At 44.3% G+C, this 24047-nt stretch overlaps 1 protein-coding gene across 9 annotated transcripts in view; it reads left to right on the top strand.

The window, feature by feature from the left end:
• The window catches only part of MTMR1 (myotubularin related protein 1), a 73707-nt gene that overhangs the window by 41927 nt on the left and 7733 nt on the right, over positions 1-24047 (top strand). For 6 of the 9 annotated variants that reach the window (XM_021674583.2, XM_064360516.1, XM_021674581.2 and 3 more), the window contains 6 exons: positions 111-299; positions 3535-3720; positions 4208-4414; positions 10825-10917; positions 16815-16928; positions 21365-21541. In XM_021674583.2, coding sequence (XP_021530258.2) covers positions 111-299; positions 3535-3720; positions 4208-4414; positions 10825-10917; positions 16815-16928; positions 21365-21541 — 966 coding nt within the window. Of the gene's footprint in view, positions 1-110; positions 300-3534; positions 3721-4207; positions 4415-10824; positions 10918-16814; positions 16929-17731; positions 17901-18561; positions 18656-21364; positions 21542-24047 lie in introns of those variants that run through there. The other 3 variants (XM_064360531.1, XM_064360540.1, XM_064360528.1) reach the window with 3 other exon arrangements.

Genomic DNA, 24047 nt, shown 5'->3' with positions numbered 1-24047 from the left:
AAGATGTAGAAGAGACTGTGCTTGAGAAGGGTATTTGATTTTTCTACCAGGTAATTAAAGCATACATTGCTTTAGGAACTAGACTAATATTTGTTGCTCAAAAACACTAGGTGTTGTCATGGATTCATCCAGAAAGTCAAGCAACAATTACCCGTTGCAGCCAGCCACTTGTGGGTCCCAACGATAAGCGCTGCAAAGAGGATGAAAAATACTTGCAAACAATAATGGATGCTAACGCACAGTCACACAAGCTGATCATCTTTGATGCTCGACAAAACAGTGTTGCTGATACCAACAAGGTACATTCTTAATAGCATTGCCGAAACATTGGATATTTTCATGTCCTGTCTGTAAATCATTATGCAGTTAGAATAACTCGTGGAATTCCTCACCACCTGAAGTTAGAATCATCTGGAGTCCATAGCTATTCCTCCGTGGTGTATACTCCGTGGGCTGTGTTTGGTGTCTCACATGGATTGGGATCTTGTCTGTTTCATTGTTTCTGTACAATATCCTATCTGCTAAATCAGTTAGCAAAGACCTAGAAAAATAATTTTCATCCGAAGGATTCATTGTAATGATATGATCGTGAGGTCGTTGGAAGTCCATTTAATTTAAGAAATACAGTGGTTACTTGACTAATTCATGTCTGGTCTGAAGTTCTTTTAAAATGGAATCAGCCATGTGAAATTTGTAAATGTACAAAGTTTCCATAAATCTCATGGAGCACCTGTGTAGTGTACCTCAGGTGTCAGTGAGACACGATACAAACACCTCCATTCCCTTTACTTTCATGATATCACACCCTGAGTTTCTCTCGCTTTTCAGCCTGGCCTTCTCTGTCTCCTTCACTAGTTTCTCTTCCCAGTCTTCAAATGACATTGATCCTTAAACTTGGTCTGGGGTCCTCTTTGCTCTGGGGCCATCTCTGATGGCACAGCTTTAAACACTGTCTGTATGCTGAATTCAACTTGAGCTTGACACTGCAGTTTCTATCCTGTCCTGATCCCTTTGGAGTTTGACACTGGATTTTTATTTTTATTTAATTAATTAATTTTTTTTGAGACAGAGTCTCACTCTGTCGCCCAGGCTGGAGGGCAGTGGTGCTATCTTGAGTCACTGCAACCTCCGCCTCCCGGGTTCAAGCAAATCTCCTGCCTTAGCCTCCCGAGTAGCTGGAATTACAGGTGCCCGCCACCATGCCCAGCTAATTTTTTGTATTTTTAGTAGAGATGGGGGTTTCCCTGTGTTGGCCAGGCTAGTCTCGAACTTCTGACCTTGTGATCCGCCTGCCTCAGCCTCCCAAAATGCTGGGATTACAGGCATGAGCCACCGCGTCCGGCCGAGACTGGATTTTTATCCCATTGTATGGTTGAAATCTCGGCTTGGCTGTTTCCCAGGCCACAAACCCTCCGTGTATTCCAACTGGCCTGAGAGGCAGGATGGCAGGGTGGTGAGACCCATCGGCTTTGGATTCAGTTACACCTGGGTTTTCCTCCAGGTTCTGCCACTTGGTGCTCTAGAATCCTGAGCCAGTTACTTAACCTCTCTAGGCCTCAGGTTCCTCTTCTGTAAAACAGGAGATAATGCCAGTGTCTCATGTCATGGGTTGTGTGAGGATTAAAATTCAGTGAGAAGAATACATGTAAATGACTTAGCACAGTGGCAGTGCATCCTCAGGGCACAGTATATGATGCTGATAAGCTCGCCACTCCTGTGGTCAAGGGGGCTGCCTAGGTGTCTAACCTGAGAGTGAATAGTGGTATCTGTTACTGAGATAGGGAAGACTGGGAGAGGAACAGGGCAGGGAGGAAGATGGGAGGAGTATTAGTTTTCTGAGACTGCCACACAAATTACTACCAACTTGGTGGCTTACAACACCAGAAATGTATTGCTCACAATTCTGGAGGCCAATTCTGCTCCCTCTAAGGGTTCCAGGGCAAATCCGTTCCTTGCCTCTTTCAGCATGGGGTGGTTACCCCAGCTTTCTTGGGCTTGTAGCCACATCAGTCTCATCTTTGATCTTCACATGGCCCTCTCTTGCTCTGCGTTTCTGTGTCTCCTCCTTTCTTTTCTGAGGACACTGTGATGACGTTTAGGCTCCACCTGAAATAATCCTGAATCCATAAACACATCTGCAAAGACCCTCTTTTCAAATAATCTTGAAATCCTTAAACACATCTGCAACTCTCTGGATCCTTAAACATCTGCAAAGACCTTCTTTTCAAATAAGGTCACATTCACCGTTGCCAGGGATTTGATGTGGATGTCTTTGGCAGGGGCCACTTTTCAGCCTACCATAGGGAGGCATCCTCAGTGAGTCCCCCTTGCTCCCCATATGTGGATCATTAGCTGTGTCAGTCTTTCTAAATCTCTGCCTCCTTCCTGTCACTACCATATCCCAAGGAATTATAAAATATAAGAAAAGCCATATCAGTGGAGGCCATCTTCAGACTAGTCAACAGGGTGAGGGCAGTTCACTGTGTTTTGTCCCATGCGTAAGAGATAGAGACAGGACACCAAATTGTATATCTAGAATAATTTTAACTATAGCAGTATATGTGTCTAGGAATATTTTCTAGGTCTCCATTGGTTCTTTATATATAAGATTATGCCATATGCAAATTGAGATAATGTGACTTCTTCCTTTCCAATCTGGATGCCTTTCATATCTTCTTCTTACATTGGTATTGCATTGGTTGATTTTTGTATGTTGAACCACTGCAGTAGATTGAAAAACATCTCCCAAAAGTTTATGTCCAACTGGAACCTCAGAATGTTACCTTATTTAGAAATAGGATCTTTGCAGATGTATTAATTATGATGAGGTCATCTTGGGGTAGGGTAGGCCTAAATCCAGTGCCTCGCGTCCTTATAAGAAAGCCATGTAGAGACACAGGCACACACAGAAGGAAGATGGTGATGTGGCAATAGAGGCAGAGAGTTGAATGATGTAGCTAGAAGCTGAGGAATGCCAAGGACTTCCAGCAGCCACCAGAAGCTAAGAGACAGTGACATGGAACAGATTCTTCCCTGTAACTTCCTAAAGGAACCAACCCAAATGCCCATCAATGATAGACTGGACAAAGAAAATGTGGCACATATACAGCATGGAATACTATGTAGCCATAAAAAAGATGAGTTCATGTCCTTTGCAGGGACAAGGATGAAGCTGGAAACCATCATTCTTAGCAGACTGACCCAAGAACAGAAAATCAAACATCGCATATTCTCACTCATAGGCAGGTGTTGAACAATGAGAACACATGGACACAGAGAGGGGAGCATCACACACTAGGGTCCATCGTAGGGGGCTAGGGGAGGGACAGTGGGAGGGTAGGTGGGGAGGGATCATGAGGGGAGAAATGTCAGGTATAGGTGATGGGGAGATGGAGGCAGCAAACCACCTTGCCATGAATATACCTATGCAACAGTCTTGCATGATGTGCATGTGTAACCCAGAATCTAAAGTACAATTAAAAAAAAAAGAAAAGTAAATTCCAGATGATATGATGTTTCTCTTGTTTTTCACAGACAAAGGGTGGAGGATATGAAAGTGAAAGTGTTTACCCAAACGCGGAACTCGTGTTCTTAGAGATCCACAACATTCATGTGATGCGAGAGTCACTACGCAAATTAAAAGAGATTGTGTACCCTTCGATCGATGAGGCACGGTGGCTCTCCAATGTGGATGGGACACATTGGCTAGAATATATAAGGGTAAAGAGATCCAGTACTTTATTTGCTTTCCAGTTAAGTCTTCTTTGTGCCTGTGCCATAAATACGTATATCTCCAAGTGGTTTTTCAGCATTGCAAATAAGTGCCTCTTGGCTGTGTGCATGAGCTTTCTTATTAAATAGTTTCCATGGGCAGCATCAGACTGGGGTTTTTGTGGAGGGCTTTTGTGACATAGTGAAAAGTGGAAAATGCTTGCCTTAGGTCAGGCTTTTAAAGAACTTTGTGGCCCTTTAATAAAGAAACCATATTTACTCCCGTAGTTTTTCTCTAGTATAAGGTATTTTCTTTTTTTTTTTTAACTTGATGTTAATATCTCCTAGTGATTCTCAGCTGATTGCATGCCATTCTTGTTTGGTTTATTGACCAGAACTTCTGAAGTTCTCCCCAGAATTATTTTACGTCGTAATTGAAATTCAATGTAGCCTGGTCTAATGTGCCATTTTTTTTTTTTTTTTTTTTTTCCTGAAGATGCTGCTTGCTGGGGCAGTGAGAATTGCTGATAAAATAGAATCTGGGAAAACATCTGTGGTGGTGCATTGCAGCGATGGTTGGGACCGAACAGCCCAGCTCACATCTCTGGCTATGCTAATGTTGGACAGTTACTACAGGACCATTAAAGGATTTGAAATTCTCATAGAAAAGGAGTGGATAAGCTTTGGACACAGGTTTGCACTGGTAAGTTGAAACAGTGAGGTTTATGCTGGACTGTTTTGCTCTGTCATATGGATGTGAACGTCGTGTAACATACATAAGCACACACACACATAAGTGCAGGCTTTCTCTTCTGTATCTTATCAGAACTGAATTGCCATGATAAAATTCATGGACCTCAGGCATTGTATATTCCTGGTACAGTGTTCTTATTTTAGTGTACTTATGCCTTTTTAAAAAATTGAAGTAAAATTCATATAACATAGAATTAACCATTTTAAAATGCTCAATTCAGTGTCCTTCAGTACATTCACAGTGTTATGTAACCATCACCTCTAGTTTCAAAACATACTCTGGCCAGGTGTGGTGGCTCACGCCTGTAATCCCAGCACTTTGGGAGGCCGAGGCGGATGGATTGCCTGAGGTTGGGAGTTGGAGACCAGCCTGGCAAACATGGTGAAACCCTGTCTCTACTAAAAATAAAAAAATTAGCTGGGCATGGTGGCAGGTGCCTATAATCCCAGCTACTCAGGAGACTGAGGCAGGATAATTCCTTGAACCGAGGAGGCAGAGGTTGCAGTGAGCTGAGATCATGCCACTGCACTTTAGCCCAGGAAACAGAGCAAAACTCCATCTAAAAAAAAACATACTCTTCACACCAGAAGGAAATGCTGTACACGTTAAGCAGTCATTCCTCACTTCCCCCAGCCCCTGACAACTACTAATCTTTTTGTCTCTGTATAAATTTGCCTTTTCTAGGTACTTCATATAAGTGGAATCATACAGTATTTGTCCTCCCATGACTGAGTTATTTCACTAAGCATAATATTTTCAAGGTTCATCTATGTTGTAACAAATATCAAATTTTCATTCTTTTTTATAGCTGAATAGTATTCCCTTGTGTGTATGCACCACATTTTGTTTATCTGTTCATCTGTTGGTAGATTCTCGGGTTGTTTCCGCCTTTGCTATTGTGAAGAATACTGCTGTGAATGTTGGCATATAAGTTTTTGCTGTAACAAGGTACCACAGACTGCATGGATGAAACAACAGAAAGTAATTTGCTCATTGTTCTGGAGGCTGGAAGTCCAAAATCAAGATGCCAGCAGGATTGATTTCTCTCAAGGTCTTTCTTCCCTTTGGGAGCTACTGGGCACCCCTGCTGTCTGTGTGTCCAAATGTCCTCATCTCATAAGGATACCAGTGAGATTGGGTTAGGGCCCACTTTCATGCCCTCATTTGAATGTAATCACCTCTTTAAAGGCCCTATATCCAAATATAGACACATTCCTTAGCTACTGAATGTTCAGGCTTCAAGTTTGGGGATCACAATTCAGCCTATAACAACTTGCTTTTAACCTAGGAGGTTGTATACCTAGGAGTGGAGTTGCTAGGTCATCCGGTGGCCATTTGTGTTTTAGTGTAACTGGCAGCTACTTCTGGTCTGTCCAGGCCATTGAGCTGTTAGGGATCTGTCCGAACTGTGCATTGAATGGGAATACTCCTGAAGTCCCCATTAGACTTGCTATGGAAAGCAGGAGGATGGGTGGTGCAGGTATTTCTTTGGGCTTTGGTGTGAGTGTGCCAAGCTACCAGCTGTCCCTGCATTCCTGGGGCAGAGCACTTGAAAAAGGACCTCCCAGAGAGAAGGGGCAAGTCTGCAGTCTCTGAGCTGCGTGCCCTTTGGGAGCTACTGGCAGATCCTTGGGCACGTTCTTTCCCTTCTCTTTCCTTGATTCCCTCCTCTCTGAAATGGGGCATTGTGTGGGCGAAATGAGTTTATGTGTCAAGTGTTTAGGGCGGTGCTTGGCCCATGCTAAGTGCCAGGGAAATTTTAAACAACATCACCAGCTCCTTTGTTTCTTCCCCTCTCAGCAAAGGCTGGTCTTGGTAAGGAAAAGAGAGTGTGTGGAATCTTTCCAGATATTTGTACTGGGCCATCTCTGAAGACTCAGAGGCCACTGGCTTCTACCTTCCTCCCCAAACTATATGTCCTAGGAGAGAGAAAACTGGAATGGGTGCTCTGCTGAGGGGCAGTGGTGAAGGCTGTCTAGCGAGATGCCAGTGATGGCAGCATGCAGCGGGACTGAGCAGAGTGCATGCATCAGGGTGTGCCCTCAGCCCTCTGCTCCCATCGCTACTTGCTAATGCTGGGGCCCACTGTGCGATGGCCACAATGAAGGCAATAGGACTATCAGATTCCTAGTGGCCTCAATCTCCTAAGTCTCCACTATGTGTTTGGCACCGTTACATGCATCATCTTGTTCAATCCTGATGGTACTATCATTGACAGATGTGGAAAGTGAGGTTTCAAGAGTGTGGGTCATCTGCCCAAAGTCACACAGCTAGTTAGGGTGGAGCCAGCATTTAAACAGTGATTTGAAGCCTGCAACTACCCACCCTCTGCGTCTGTGTACTCTACCTTACCTGGGGCTCTGTGTCAGAGCTTCCAGCTGAGGCTGATCCTGCCCTTGTCTGCTTGCCTCCATCATGGAACTTTGTAATTGTTCTTCCCTCTATCCTGACTCTATTCCCTCTCTTCCCTAGATCATTCCCATTGGTGTAGAGACATTCTGTTATATCCTAAAAAAACCTTCTTGACCTCGCAACTCTCCTCAGCTGTCACCCTGATCCTCTGCTCTTTTTTACAACAGTCTCCTCAAAACTGTGGTCTGTACTCACTATCACCATTTCTCTCCTTCCAGACTGTCTTGAAAGCACTTCAGTCAGACTTCCTTCTCACAGTGCCCCCACAAGCTTGTCTTGTCATAGTCGTCACTTGTTTAATTTGGCCTGACCATTCGAAGCTGTTGATTCTTCCTTTCTTCCAAACACTTTCTTCATTCGGCTTCCAGGTTTCTACGACCTTTCGGATTTCCTCCAACTTTCAGGTCTTCCCTCATCTCCCTGACCTCTTAATGTTGGGGTGTCCCAGGGATGAGTCTTTGGATCATTTTTCTTCTCTTTGTGGTTAATCTGTTAGTGATCTCACCCAGCCCCGTGACTTTGAATAACGTGTATAGCAAATCTTTCATCTCATCTCCACTGCTGCTGATGCTCTCATAATTCAGCCCTTGTCAACTCCCTTAGGCAGTCTCCTAAGCAGCTGTCTTAGTCTGTTTGTGTTGTTACAAAGGAATACTTGAGGCCGGGCAATTTTAAAGAAAAGAGATTTAATTGGCTCACAGTTCTGCAGGCTGCACAAGAAGCATGGTGCCAGCATCTGCCTCTGGTGAGGGCCTCAGGCTGCTTACTCACGGTAGAAGGTAAAGGGGAGCCAGTGTGTAGAGATCACATGGTGAGAGAGGGGGAGGGTGCCAGGCTCTTTGTAACAAAGAGCTGTTACAAAGAGAACTAATAGAAAATTCACATCCCCCCGACACCCAAGGAGGGTTTAATTTATTTATGAGGGATCCACCCCCATGACCCAACACCTCCCATTAGGCTCCACCTCCAACATTGGGGATGAAATTTCAACATGAGGTTTGGGAGGACAAACATCCCAACAATAGCAGTAGCCTCTGTGCAACCTAGCTCTGTCTAATCCATCATCCCCACTGGAGCCAGATGGAGCATCCCAAAAAACAGATCGGACGTTACCACTCCCCAGTGTGAGTCCCTCAGTGCCTTCCTGTAGCACACAGGATTATGAGCAAACTCCTCAATGTGCACTCAGAGCCCTTGGTGATCTGGCCCTAGCTACATCTCCAGCCTCACCTCTCATCATCTTCTTCTCTTGCCCCGTCTAAGCCTCAGCTACGCCCAGCTACTTATGGCTTCCTTAGTGTCCCCCACCACATTCCCACTGGTTATCAATTCCTGGCTGCCCAGGAAGCAGACACCTCTCTGTCCTTCAGGGTTTATCTGAAATGAAATGTCCTTCATTACTGTGACTTGCACGACCGTCCCTCCCTGTTCCTTTCCCTACCCCATCTTAGGACGGTTCTCTCATTCCCTTGTGCTCCCACCATACCCAACGCATCCTTGGAAGCCCTTGGAACACTTTTTGTCTCTTAACTAGACCACAAATGAATTATTCATGCACAAGTGCAGTGTCTCATTTGCTTTGGTCTCTTAGGTACCTAGCCAAGGACCTGGCCTTTACCAGACACCGTGATAATGTCTGACATTCTGAGGGTCAGGCATGATGCCTTGCACATGCCATAGGAGTTCCATGGCTATCTGGTAAAAGAATGAATCCTAAATTGTGAACTGTCATGTAAAACAGTTCCCTAGGTGCCTTAAATACTGAACAGCAAGTCCTACAAGTGGTTTTATAGCGGGGCAATGCATGCAGCCACTATGGAGAACAGTATGGTGGAGCCTCAAAAAATTAAACATGGAACTACCCCATGATCTGACAATTCTGCTGATGGGTATATACCACCAAAAAGAGAAAGCAGGGGCCCAAACAGATACTTGCACGTCGGTATCCATAGTAGCTTTATTCACAGTAGCGCAAAGGTGGAAGCAACCCCAGTGTTCATCAGCAGATGAATGCATAAGCAAAATGTAGTCTGTATATACAGTCATGCAGTGTGTGATGATGAGGATACATTCTGAGAAATGCAACATTAGGTGATTTCGTCATTGTGTGAATATCACAGAGTGTACTTACAGAAACCTAGATGGATAGTAGCCTGCTAACATCTAGGCTGTATGGTATAGCCTGTTACTCCTAGGCTGCAAACCTGTATGGCATGTGACTGTACTGAATACCGTAGGCAACTGTAATGCCATGGTATTTGTGTATCTAAACGTAGAAAAGGTACAGTAAAAATATGGCATGATAACCTTATGGGACCATCATTGGGTATGCAGTCGTCATTGACTGAAATGTCATTTTGTGGCACATGATTATACAGTGCAATGTTAGTCTTAAAAAAGGAAATTCTGACACGTGCTACGACATGGGTGAACCTTGAAAACATGCTTAGCAAAATAAGCCAGTCACAAAAGCACAAACATTTCTGTTTCCACTTATATGAAGAACCTAATTAATCAAATTCACAAAGACAAAAAGTAGAATGGTCATTGCCAGGGGCTGGGAGGCGGGGAATGGGGAGTTAGTGATGAATGCATATAGAGTTTCTGTTTGGAAAGATTAACAAGTTCTAGAAATGGTGATGGTTGCATAGTATGAGTATGCTTGATGCCACTGCACCATATACTTATAAATGGTTAAGATGAGACTGGATGCAGTGGCTCATGCTTGTAATTCCCAGCATTTTGAGAGGCTGAGGTAGGAGGATCGCTTGAGGCCAGGAGTTCAGGCCAGGAGAATCGCTTGAGACCAGCCTGGGCAATATAGTGAGACCCCATCTCTACAAAAAAAATTAAAGAATTAGCTGGGTGCGGTGGCTCACATGCACAGTCACAGCCATTCTGGAGGCTGAGGTGGGAGAATCACTTGAGCCGAGGAATTAGAGGCTGCAGCAGGCTATGCTCATGTCACTGCACTACAGCCTGGGTGACAGAGTGAGTCGCTCTCTCTAAATAAAAATAATGGTTCAAATGATAAATTACATATCATGTGTATTTCACCACAAATTGTTTTTTAAAAGAAGGCAATACACTGAGATGTTAATGTTGATTTCGTCATTTCTTTGTTTTCGTGTCTTTCCAGGTGGCAATTTCACAGAGCTTTTTTGCTCTTTCTGTGTGATTGCTTTGTATTTTCTTAATGTCTTCTTCTCCTACATTCTTTTGCTTATAGTCAAATTCTTTGAAGCTTGTCTTAGAATCCTCACTCTTCAGCTATCTTTTTCACTTGTGGCATTTTCAGTGTTTTGGCAATCCTTTTGTATTTGAGAATACTATCTTACCTTTTGGTATAAATCTATTGATGTCTTACAAAATATCAAAAGATACGAAATACAGTACTAGACTGCCTTAAGCAAGGACCCTACCCCATTTACCATTTCAAGATTGAGATTTTGGGGTTCTCTGAGTCATGTAGAATTGGTAAAAAGTTGTGGATTGTTAATCATTATTTTGATTCTCAGATTTCCTGACAGTTCTGAAAAATGGAAAAAAATGTTTTTATACTTGTAGAGAAAATGACATTCATCATGTGCTTTATGAAGTGCTAATTGGCATCCTACGTTGACACTGTACACTTGGTGTGGTGGCTGGTCTGGACCTTACCATTTTAACCGAAAAGTTGCTAGCTAGTTGCTTACACTTTCCTGATACCAACTATATTAAAGAGAAATTATAAAATGATCAACATGTAAAAATACTGTAAACTGAAATTTTGTTTTCTAAAAGTAATGGAAGTCATTTCAATTTGACAGACATTTTTGAGTGCCTGTTATGTGCCAGGAATTCTCTTAGGCCAGATGAGACATGATTCTTACCACTGGACAACTTACAGTGACTTTCAAGAGGACCATAACATATGTTAAAATGTTCAACCTTCTGTTTCTTTTCAGCGAGTGGGCCATGGTAATGACAACCACGCTGATGCTGACCGATCTCCTATATTTCTGCAGTTTATTGATTGTGTTTGGCAGATGACAAGACAGGTGAGAGATTTCAAGTTTCTTTCTGTCCTTTCTGTCCTTTCCCTCCCTTCCTTCCTTCTGTCCATCCGTCCGTCCGTCCGTCCTTCTTGTCTGTCTTTCTTGTTTGTCTGTCTTGACGGAGTTTCACTATTGTTGCCCAGGCTGGAGTGCAATGGCACGATCTTGGCTCACTGCAACCTCCACCTCCTGGGTTCAAGGGATTCTCCTGCCTCAGCTTCCCGAGTAGCTGGGATTACAGGCATGCGCCACCACACCCGGCAAATTTTTTTGTATTTTTACTAGAGACCGGGTTTCTCCATGTTGGCCAGGCTGGTGTCGAACTCCTGACCTCGGGTGATCTGCCTGCCTTGGCCTCCCAAAGTGCTGGGATTACAGGCGTGAGCCACCACGCCCGGTGATTTCAAGTATATTTCTATATAATCTTCACTTTAAATATACTGTAAAGATTAAACTATCATTGCTCTTTCATTCAAAATGAATGTTTGAAATATGACCCCGTTCTTAAACACAATTTGATTCTAATTCACTTAGAAATATAAGCAGAACATTAGAAACAACCAATTTCACACCAAAAGTTACTTGTCTTTGCAAATGGTTTTTATCAATCATCTTGTCCACCAGTTCTCCAAACCAAGGCCCTACTCCTCTGTAGGTTCTGCTGCTTTTGCTCCCTTTCAAGAGGTTAAGGAAGGACAATCTCCTGCTAAGCAGTTCATCTAATATTTGGCCAGATGTCAGAAATGAGGAAGTGAATGAATGGCTAGTACATAGGATTAGACCAGGTAATCCAGGAATCTCTACACTCTGCCCCAGTCCAGAGCCTCTCCCACCCGCAAGGACATGGAGGGAAATGAATGTCCAGGAACCAATGGCAGAGAGGAAGCAGCGTAGCATTTTGCTATTAGCTGGTGTGTAGTTCCCAAACCCCAATGCACAGGGCCCTGATAAACAAGGAAGCCATCTAGGGATCCCCTTCCTTCAAGCTAGACAGGCCCATTGGCTTTCGTTCAAAGTAGGCCATAAGGCCATAGTTCCTGCACTGTTAGTTTTTTTGTTTTTTGGGTTTTTTTTTTTTCCCTCATCTCCAACATGTAAACCTGAATTTAGTTTCCTATCCTTATAAGAGATAGTGCCAGGGTAATGGACCTGGAACCAGAGAGTGTGGCTGGGGTGGGGGGCAAAAGAGAGTAGTTTCCCAGTGCCTGCTGCTCAGCCGGGCTGAGGGTGGGGCTGAGATCCAGGGTTTGGGCCCTCTCCTGCTAGTCACTGAGAACTAGAGACACCAATCTTCCGATCTCACTGAAGACCTGCCAGTGCTCTGGGTGGGTCCCAGCACTCTGGCTCCACAAGCTCTTGTAGGGTCTGATGGATGCTCAACTTCGAGACCATTGCTATAGACTAACACTGCTCAAACCTTAATGAGCACACACATCTGCTGGGGCTCCCATTTCATATTGAAATGCAGATTCTGATTCAGTGGGGCTGGGGCAGAGCCTGAGATGCCACAGTTCTGATAAGCTCTCGGGTCACAGATCACATTTTCAGTGGCAAGGGAGTACACTGACATACGTTTAGAAATAAGAAACAAAGGGAAGGGGTTCTGAGTAGCTAAAGTAGATTTCTTGGAATCCTCAGGCCCTCACTTAGAAATTTCTAACACTGACTTTTACACCCAGCTTCAACAAACTGATTGGGGTCTCACATGATCTGATGGCCAGGTCACACACAGGTGCTAATAGCCTGTTAGAGAGCTGGCCCAGGTAAGAGGGGCTGGTCCCAGAGGTTAGGTGTGCTGATGGTACAGGTGAAAGGTAGCAGCAAACACACTCCTCAAGCACGAAGGCTGGCCTGAAGCCTTACCGTTTTATAGTGCCGGGCACTATTGCTATTTGTGTTGATGCTGAGCCAATAACAAAATTAAATGATTGTCACTTTCAGGTTAGGACAAGAAAGTATGAGACACATTTTAGAAAAATTGCATAAAAAGGTTGAACACAAAAAATCATTGCAGTGCTTCTGAAGGGATAAGCACCATCTTTTGTGGATGTAAAGTAGCTTATTCCTCCCGAGTGTGTATTCTTTAACATCTTCAAACTGACCTCCATTCTTTATACTGCTTAGTACCTGTTTTCATATCTAAGCCATGTCATTTTTGTGCTTTTATTGGATTTTAAGAAAGAAAATAAGGGGTTTGCGTTAGAAGATTTCAGATGCCTCTCATATCTCTAAGATTCTGTGAAATGTGTGTATAATTAATTTCTTTTAAAATTACATTGTAAATGCATTAGCAGAGACATCAATGATTAGTCTTTATCAGTTCATTAACAAATGAATGAGATATATAGCAGATTGGTATAAGATGCATTCATATGAAAGATTAATTTATTTTTAGGTTGCCTACTGTTAACTCGAGTAAGCTATGCAGTGTAAAACTGTCAGAAATATCAGAATAAAATGAACTAGTCTCTATGTGAACAAAGAAACTAAGGGAAAAATAATGCAGGGACTCTTAAAGAAGGGCCTCAAAGACACTCTATAATATCCGTAGTTTAATACAATCCTTACCCTTTTGGATAGGTTTAATAGTCATTGATATTTTTGTTCCTCAAGAGGTACAGAATCGGGGCCAGGTATGCTGATTCATGCCTGTAATCTCAGTGACTCAGGAGGCTGAGGTGGGAGGATCACTTGAGACTAGGAGATTGAGACCAGCCTGGGCAACATAGTGAGACCCCCGTCTCTTAAAAAAATTAAAAATTAGCCAAGCATGGTGGTGTGCATCTGTAGTCCCAGCTACTCGGGAGACAGGCAGGAGGATTGCTTGAGTCTAGGAGTTCGAGGTTACAGTGAGCTATGATTGTACCACTGCACTCTAGCCTGAGTGACAGAGTGAGACCCTGCCTCTAAAACAAAAATAAAAGGGGTGTAGAATTTTATTATAGATTACTGTGCTGTGTATTTTTGGAAATCATACTTTTAGGTAAAAGGTACAGTTTCCAGGAGAAGAGGCCAAAACAAACTGAATTGCAGTGACCTGATCTTTCATCTGTATTACTCCACCTGCTGCTATTTCCCCCAGTGAGCTGTTTTCTGAGTTGAGCTTGATGCCACCACACTCCCTGAGTATAAATTGCAGTCTTGACCCAACATGAGTAGATGGAGCCTTTGTTTTCCAGTTTTCATGGGTGCCAATGGGTTTGGACTGAGCCCTGCCCACTTTGACCTCCCCTATCTGGTACCCAGTTGGCCAGAATAAGGCTTGTCCTCACTGACACTAGAACACACCCTCCCAAGCTCCCAGATCTACAATATAGGCTCAGGGGCTAGGAGTGAAGACTTGTTTTCATAGTCTGTTTGGGCTGCTGTAACAAAATATCATAAACTGAGGCGGTTTATAAACAACAGAAACTTACTTCGCATAGTTCTGGAGGTTGGGAAATCCAAGATCAAGGCACCAAGCAGATTCAGTGTCTGGTGAGGGCTTGCTTCCTGGTTCATAGATTAGATGTCTTTTCATTGTAACCTCACATCATGGAAAGGACAAGAGAGCTTTCTTCGGCCTCTGTTAGAAGGGCACTAATCCCATTCACGAGCACTTTACCCTCACGACCCGATCACCTCCCAAAGGCCTCACTTCCTCATAGTACACCTTGGGGATGAGAATTTCAACATAGAAATTTGGGGGGATATAAATATTTAGTTCATATCACTTACATGGCTTGAAAATATGTCAACAACTTGCTATCTTGTTAGTAAACATTTATTTTTGAAAGTTTGAGAATTGTAAAATATAGGACAAAAGCCTGGATCTTTTATTCCTATCCTTGATGTAAGGCTTCAGTACACAAAAGTGTCATATATTTGCTTACAATTCACAAATTCTGTGGTGCCAATAATTTATGAATAGGGCATAACTAAGCTGCATAGAGAAGTCCTGGGAAAATTGGACATAGTGTGCCTAGCCTGTTAAAAGATAGCCATTTTAGCTGGGTGCAGTGGCTCATGCCTCTAATCTCAGCACTTTAGGAGGTCGAGATGGGAGGATCACTTGAGATCAGGAGCTCAAGACCAGCCTAGGCAACACAGGGAGACCTTGTCTCTCCAAAAAAACAAAAAACAAACAAAAACTACCTGGGTGTGGCAGTGGTCCTAGCTACTTGACAGGCTGAGGTGGGAGGGATCGCTTAGAACCTGGGAGGTTGAATCTGCAGTGAACCACGATTGCGCCACTGCACTCCAGCCTGGGCAACAAAGTGGGACCCTGTCTTAAATAAATAAATTCGTGAATGAGAGACAGAGAGACAGAAATAGAGAAAGATGGCCATTTGAAATGTGAGGCCACTGTCAGAGTTGCAAGGGGCAATCTTAAAGGCTCCAAGAAAGGATTAACCAGTAGCTATCGTTAGCATTTCAGCCAGAGACATTACATTGTTGATTTAGTTCATCTAAGAACAAGGATGCCAGTAAGAACCACCAGAGTTAGTTTCCAGAGATTTCTGAAGCAGTAATATTCTGATAGGATTCCTTAGAAGACAGTTAACGTGTTTCTATAAGAGCAATCCTTAAGATGGAGAGAGAAGCAAGTCTTAATCCAAGGTATCTGAGCATAATTCCTTAAGTCAGCTAATGTAACAGCCTGGTAAAGAAAAGAGTTTCAAGTGGAGTTTGGACAGTCCTGGATTGACCATGGTTCTAATTGAAAAGCCCGTTGCTAGTGTAGTAAAGCAGTAAAGCTAAACTAAAAAACTTGTCTATCAGTGATCCTGATACATCTCTCATTCTGGAGATGTGAAGATTTGTCATGATAGTGTGCACGCATCACTCTGGTTGAAGAATAGGTTTTTAAGTAAACTGACTTAAATACAAATATGCTGGGTAGTTCTCTTTGGTTTTATTTCCTTTAGTAGGTGATGAATATTTTACTGTGTTTTTACATTAGAGTTCTGGCACATGGTAGGCACTCAGTACATGCCTGCTGTTAGGGTAATTATTATCACTTCCAGATCATCTCATGGCCACAACACGCCAGCTACTGGCTAGAACCTGCTGGCAATAGTAATAGTCTCCATGGAATTCTGCAAAACCCCATCAAGAATGACCTAAAACGATCAAGATGATCTGTGGTTTTGCTTCTTCACTCTGCTGATATGGTGAATTACAGTCATTGACTTGTTTTGCGACATAGATTTTCAAAGGTTAAGCCAGTCCTGCATTCCTAAGGCAAACCCCACTTGGTCATGTTGTATTACCTTTTTTTATATATTGCCAGGTTCAGTTTGCTTATTTACACTGGTAAGAATTCAGGGGTGTATGGTCACGGAGTTGGCTTTGTGGGAAGGTTCTTAATTTGGAGTTGATTATTTAATAGATGGAGAGCTACTCAGATTTTCTGTTTCTTCTTGAGTCACTTTGGGTACATGTTCTGACTGAGGTCTACTGCGCCCTGTACCGCCGACCTGGGACATGCCTGCAGGGGGGAAGCTGGCCCAATAGCGGGGCTCCCCTCATTTCTTTCCCTTCTCTCAGGGTTACAGTCCAGTACTGCCTGTTGCCAGTGTCTGAAAACAGTCATTTCTCATATTTTATGCAGCTGGCTAGTTGTTTCTGGCAGAAGGGCGAGTCTGGGCTCTGTGTTACTGCCATGGTGAAAGCGGAAGCCACGTAAGCTTTTATGGGCATTGCGTACAACAGATTTAGTGCTTCTGGTTGTTTCTCAGCCACAGCTACAAATTTGGACTCAAAACTGCAGGTAGTTGGACTTTACATGGACTCAATCTTCCTTTAAATCTGACTTATCCCAAGTTGCAATTTTGCTGTCTTTCACTAAAAAGTAGTATTACTTTGTTTTAGAAATTGGACTCTATGACTAAACCTTATTTTTTTCCTCTTCATTTAAGTTTCCTTCAGCATTCGAGTTTAATGAGCTATTCTTGATTACAATTTTGGATCACCTTTATAGCTGTCTTTTTGGGACCTTTCTGTGCAACTGTGAACAGCAGCGATTCAAAGAGGTGAGTGTGTTGTGTGCTTGCCTGTTGCTTCCTCTGTGGCTCAGGCACCTCTCCTAGGAAGTGCCACTGTAGGAGGGCTGAGGGGAGGGAGGACTGCGCTCTGGTGCTGTTGCTGACTGTAAATGCCCTTCCGGGTTCCGGCCAGCCCCACCGCATGTGTCTAACACTAGCCCCTTCCTTTCTAGGCATGGGGGGCTGGGACCCAGAGAGCCCATGGCTCTCTAAGGAGTAGATCAGCTGAGTTCATGTGTTTTCCATTGCACCAACTCCAAAACCATTTGATTCTGCTTTTCATCCTCTGTGGTGCTGGACAGATCGTACTTGAAGGCCTTGAAAATGGAGTCTGCCAATTAGCCAAAAACCCCACTTTAGGTAGCAGCCTAACACTTTTTTACATCAAAGTAGTAACGAAGCAGTTACCAAACTTCTCGGAGTTACATCTCACCTCTTTCTTTCTTCCTTGGTGTGGGATAAAAGAAAGACGTGGTCAAAAGTGAGAAGGCATAGGAAAAAGGCAGCTTCAGGAGTATGGTCCTGCTAATAGACAAGGCCCACTGCCTGTGAGCTGAGTACATTAGGACTGTATAGAATTCGGGAGAAAACAGTCTGCCAGTAACACCCACCTCCTCCTCTTTCAGCAGTCTCCCCCAAGTTGACAGTGTCCTCATTCTGTGACCCCACGTCATCCTGCCTCTTCCCTGCCTCCTCTGGCTGGTGCCATTTTAACCAGTCTCTAAAGTTGGAGTCACCTGGGCCCAGTCCTAGGTCCTCTTCTCGCCTCAACTCTTGTTCTGTCTTTCTAGGTGACATTGTCTCACCTTGGGGACCTAAATGCCTTTTCCTGCTCCTCCCTGGCTCTTTTGCGTCTCAGTCCACAGCACCACTGGCCATCCAGATGCCGAGGCCAAATACATGGGAGTTACCTTCCATTCCTCCCTCACCCTCACCCTAGCTACCACACCCAGTCCCTTGGTGAGTGCTGCTGGCCTTTTCCCAAAGCATATTCTTTATCTGCCACTTCTTAACTGCCTTATAGCTACAAGCGTAGCTTAGGCCCCTACTGTCTCACATCTGGACTAAGGCAGAAACCCAGGAATGGGCTTCCCTGATTCTCTTTCTGACTTTCAGTAGTCCATCCTAAACATAGCAACCAGAGCGAGCATTCACTAACTGAAATCTGATCATGTACCTCTCCACCGCTTCCCACTGCAGTTAGAGGAAAATCCGCGCTCCTGCGGACCCAGCATGATGGGGCTTGTTAACCTCCTGATAAAAAGAAAAACATTTTTAGAAGAGTGAATTTTATGTTATGTGAGTTGTATCTCAAAGCCATTTAAAACAAATAAAACCAGAAACAGAAGAATGAAGTTTATGTAAAGAATTTAAACCATGGTTTTGTCTTCTTTTTTTTTTTTGAGAGGGGGAGTGCAAAATTCATTCTTAAAAAAATCAGCTCTCTTCCAGTCTAGTGCCTTTAGAGAAAAAAGAAAAATCAGCTCTCTTGATATATAATTTACATACTGTACAATTCACCCACCTAAAGCGTACAATTTCATGGTTCTAGCATACTCCATATTGTGCACCATCACCAGTATCTAATTTCATAAAATTTCTTTATTTCTATTTTTTGTAGAGATGGGAGTCTTGCTATGTTGCCCAGGCTGGTCTGGAACTCCTGGCCTCAAGTGATCCTCCCGCCTTGGCCTCCCAAAGTGCTGGGATTACAGGTGTGAGCCACTGCGCCTGGTGTAATTTCATAAAATTTGTCACCCCCAAAAGAAATGGCATACTCAGTAGCAATCACTTCCCATTTCCCTACCCCTTTCCCCAGAAACCATCTATCTGCTTTCTGTCTTTACGGATTTGCCTATTCTGGACATCATAGAAATGGAATTAGACGATAGATGAAGTTCTATGACTGTCTTCCTTGACTTAGCATAATGTCTTCAAGGTTCATCTATGTACCAATACATTCTTTTTATGGCTGAGCAATATTCCATTATATGGATAGACCACATTTTGTTTGTCCATTTATTGGTTGATAGAAATTTGGGTTGTTTCCACATTTTGGCTTTTAGGAATAATGCTACTATAACCATTCATGTACAGGTTTTTATGTGGACATATGCTTTCATTATCTATGAGCGGAATTACTGGGTCATATTGCAACTGTGTTTAACCTATTGAGGAACTGCCAGATTGTTGTCCAAAGCAGTTGCACACATGAGCAATGTCTGAGGCTTCCAATTTCTCCACATTTCACCAACACTTACTATATTCCTTTTTAAAAAGATTATAGCTATCCTAGTGAGTGGGAAGTGGTGTGTTGTGGTTTTAGATTTGCATTTCCCCAACCACTAATGATGTTGAGCACATTTCCATGTGCATATTGGCCATTTGCATATCTTCTGTGGAGAAAGTCTATTGAGATCCTTAGTTCATTTTAAAATTGTGTTATTTGTCCTTTTTATTATGGAATTGTAAGCGTTCCTTATACATTCTTTATATATACAAGTTCCTTAGAAGATACATGATTTGCAAAAATTGTATCCCACTTACGGGTTGTTTTTTTACTTTCTTCATGGTGTCCTTTGAAGCACAAAAGTTTGTAATTTTGATGAAGCCCAATTTATCTATTTTTTCTCGTGCTGCTTACACTTTTGGTATCATATCGAAAAAACCATTGCTTAACCCAAAGTCACGAAGATTTGTTCCTATGTTTTCTTCTAAGAGTTTTATGCTTTTATCTCTTACATGTACATCTGTGATCTGTTTTGAGTTAACGTTTGTATAAAGTGTGAATTAAGGATCCAACTTCATTCGTTTGTGTGTTGGCTATCTAGCTGTCTCAGCACCATTTTCGGAAAGATTATCTTTCCCTCATTCAATTTTCTTGCCACGTTTGTTGAAGATCAGTTGACCGTAAATGTGAGAGAATTCATTTCTGTGCTCTCTGTGCTGTTCCACTGATCTGCATGTCTGTTCTTATGCCGGCACCACTGGCATTGATTACCATGGCTTTGTAGTAACTTTTCAAAATGGGACGTGTGAGGCCTCCTACTTTTTTCTTTTCTGGATCCTTTTAATTATTGTTGGTGATTCTCTTATAAATAAATGTATAAAAGTTGAAATGGTCCTAATCAAATGTTGCTGTATTTAGATAGCTCGTGGGAAGTCAGCAGCAGAATGGGAGAAAATGCTGATGGCCTTGCCATTTCCCCATTTGTCTTTGTGATTGTGCTCGATCCATTGTTTAGTATCTACCTGCCTCACCACATTTGGGTGTTTTTGTTCAGATGAGGAATGCTAGTGGGTACAGTGTTTCTGAATAGTGTACTACAAAACTAGGGGAAGAAGAGATAACTTAATGACATACTTACTTCTCTTTACAAAGTTTCTCCAGCCTGCCACCACAGCACATTTTCCTCCAGATAGCCATGATTTTCCAGCGTGAGGAATCTTACTGTAAAATTTACTCTCATTTCTCAACATTAAGAATCACAGCTGGGCCTGTAATCCTAGCACTCTGGGAGGCCAAGGCAGGTGGATCACTTGAGATCAGGAGTTCGAGACCAGCCTGGGCAACGTGGTGAAACGCCATCTCCACCAAAAAATACAGAAATTAGCCGGGTGTGGTGGCATGCGCCTGTAGTCTTCAGTTACTCAGGAAGCTGAGGCAGGAGAATCGCTTGAACCTGGGAGGCAGACATTGTGGTGAGCCGAGATCGTGCCACTGCACTCCAGCCTGGGCGACAGAGTGAAACTCCATCTCAAAAAAAAAAAAGTCTCACAATAGCCCCCTAACATTTTTTTCTTTTAGAGGCAGGGTCTTGCTCTATTGCCCAGACTGGAGTACAGTGGTACAATCATAGCTCACTACAGCCTCAAACTCCTGGGCTCAAGCAATCCTGCCACCTCAGCCTCCTGAGGAGCTGGGACTATACTTGGCTAATCTTTAAATTTATTTTTTTTTTGTAGAGACAAAGTCTCACTGTGCTGCCCAGCCTGGTCTCAAACTCCTGCCTCAAGCAGTCCTCCCACTGTGGCCTCCCAAAGTGCTGGCATTATAGGCTTGAGCTGCTGTGCCCAGCCTACAAAAGCAAACTTGACACCAGAATTGAAGATTATATCTGTTATGGCGGGCCCTATCATCCTGTGGTCATTAGAAAGTCCTCACTCTGCCTTTCCGTAGACACAGTTGTCAGATGCTACCTGACCTCAGCAATATGTTTTTCCAGGACAGCAACCAGTGTGTTTTCATTTCATCCCTACATGAGGCCATGAGTGGCAAGATGGTGGGGCTGGGGCTTAGTAAATGTTCATGAAATTTTCAGCATTTGAATTCACTTCATTATTCAAATCCTTTTCTCTGTGTAATACTAATTCTTGATAATATGAAGATGTTTATTTCAGATGTTTCTTTTTTTGTTTTTCAGGATGTATATACAAAGACTGTATCTTTATGGTCATATATCAATAGCCAGCTAGATGAGTTTTCTAATCCCTTCTTTGTGGATTATGAAAACCACGTGTTATATCCTGTTGCTAGTCTGAGTCATCTGGAATTGTGGGTAAACTATTACGTACGATGGAATCCACGGATGAGACCTCAGGTATCTTTTTGTTTTTCTCTTCATGAATGAGAGAGTGTGCCTTTTTTTCCAAGTCAAGATGGTGGTATGAAAATGTGTTAATGGTAGATATCAACATGCCTTACTGTCTTCTGCGCTCGCCTGTCAGGGTTCAGTCCTTTGCATTCACGTTCCAGGAGGTTCCTCCCGTACACCAACTCAGATGCTGTTTGCTGGGTTAAAGTTAAAAAATCTTAGCGCTTCTGTCCCGTACTGATGAGGTGCATAAAGTGTCATGTGTTCCTGTGCTTGGCTTCGTCTTATAAACTACTTTACCTGGAGGTATGGGGGGCGGGGCAGCCCTTCTCCCTGTTTCCACATAGAGGTGGTAGAAAGGCATGTGGAAAATGCGTCAGGGTTACGGTGTATAGACCCTGATGGTCCAACAGTGGAGGCAGGTGCTGAGTCACAGAACAGGTGCCCCCATGAAGAAGGGAGAGTTTGCCCGTCCCCGCCACACTTTTTCACTGTAATGTTTTCTGAGATGGAACAAAATTAGAGAATGGCACACTACAGGGGCCACTCCACCAAGCCTGTGTCCTCCTTTGCGTTCAGCGGCTGAGCTCTGGCCGCGGGTTCCTGAAGAGCTCCCCATCCTCCATTGTGCTGTGGGTTTTGATTCAGTCCTGGCCCGCGCCCCCAGTCTCCACATGGGTGGCCAGGGCATGGTCGGTTCTAGGTGGTGAAGACGACGGGTGGAGGCAGCCCTTACCTCCATGGACAGATAACTGCCTACTGAGATTTTTATTTTTCTTCTTTTTTTTTGAGATGGAGTCTTGCTGTCCGTCTGGAGCAGTCTCCAGGCTGGAGCATAGTGTCACAAGCTTGGCTCACTACAGTCCCCACCCCCCAGGTTCAAGCAATTCTCCTGCCTTGGCCTCGAAAGTAGCTGGGATTCTACCATGCCTAGCTAATTTTTGTACTTTTAGTAGAGACAGGGTTTCGCCATGTTTGCCACGCTGGTCCCGAACTCCTGGCCTCAATTGATCCGCCTGCCTTGGCTTCCCAAAGTGCTGGGATTACAGGTGCACACCACCATGCCAGGCTCAAGATTTTTCTTTTGAGTTGAATGTTCTCAGAGTTACTGCAGTCCCCCAGGAGCATGTAGCTGGGCCATTGTTGAACAGTGTTGCTTCTGTCGGGCAAGATGCAGAAATCTGCCTTTCCTCTCCACCTTTTTACTCCCCTCCCTCTCACCTAGGGATTCGTAATCTCCATATTGTCTCCATGCTCCACTAGCCGTGGGCAGTCTGAACTGCTCATGTTCCTTTTAGCTGCCTGGCTCTGGAACCTCAAGGATACGTCACTGTAGTACTGCGCCCTCCCCGCGGGAAAGCTCCCTCGCTGGTAGCCTAGCTCCACGCTCCACCTGCTGGGTGCTCCCCGCTGCCCCGCCTACTGTTTGGCCACTCCTTACTGGATCTTTTGCCCTCCACCACCGACCAGGCTGGTCATCGCTCACCTTTTCTCTCCCAGATGGCTTTCTGTTTTGTTCCGCAAGCTTCAGCTGCAAATGCTTTTCTGAAATCCTTGGACCCTCCGAGTTGGCCCTGCCACACTTAGGACCTCAGGAGTGTTTTCCACAACACTGTGGTCAGCACTCACTCAACCTAGTACTTGTACACCGAGCCTGGGGAGGTGGGAAGGAGCCTGGCTGCGAGGGAGCTCCTCATCCTCATCCTCAGCCACTTCTCCCCTTGTAAACACCCTGCCCCTGCTTGAATCAGATCCCCATGTGAATGAGCCCTGCTTTGTGTCTTCCCATGTATGAGAACAACTAGTATTTGATCACCTCTTTCAGCCCTTCCCGGAGTCTTCCTTGGATGGGAGAGACTTGCATCTGTGTCCCCCTCCCGCTAGCCAGGGAGCCGCTGGGACTCATGCTGCCCTGGAGCCTTTCCCGTGAGCGCCCTCTTCCCTGTTCACCTGGTGCTCTGGTGGCCCTATGTTTATTGCCCAAACTAGCGCACTCTGAGAAAGAGAGCTGGACATGCTGCTAATAAGCAGCCTGTAGAATTCCCCAAGGCACTCAATACTGCACCAGCCTGTTTGCCTGCCGGCTACCCCTACAGACCACAGGCTTTGAGACCACAGAGCCCTCAGCACCTAGTGTGGTGTTTGGTAACTAACAGAGGCTCGACATATGTGACTGAACACGTGATGGATGAAGAGGCGGGCCCTCTGCTGCAGGCCACTTCCTCCTGCATATCTGCTCTCTCCAGCCCCTTGAACCTGTGTTTCTTCCCACTGCCTCCCATGGCTCTTACCCCACAGCCTACAGAGGACTGACGCCTGCCCACCCTAAACCTGTCCTATCCCCACCGGCCCCTCCCGCAGGTCTCCCCTCCACACCCCGTCCTCTGGAATATTGGAACAGCCTTCTGCCTACGTTCCCTGCCTCAGTCTCCCTCGAGTCCATGCTCCAGCTTCCTGTGGAGAGGCCTTTCGCCCCTGCCCAACAGCCCAGGCATCACCTTCTGTGGCTGCC

The sequence above is a fragment of the Aotus nancymaae genome, unplaced genomic scaffold (genome assembly GCF_030222135.1).
Source record: "Aotus nancymaae isolate 86718 unplaced genomic scaffold, 86718_ANA_hifiasm-v0.15.2.pri h1tg000004l, whole genome shotgun sequence".
Classification (NCBI taxonomy): domain Eukaryota; kingdom Metazoa; phylum Chordata; class Mammalia; order Primates; family Aotidae; genus Aotus; species Aotus nancymaae.
Note: the sequence above shows the minus strand (reverse complement) of the source record. Positions and strands in the feature narration are given on the sequence as shown.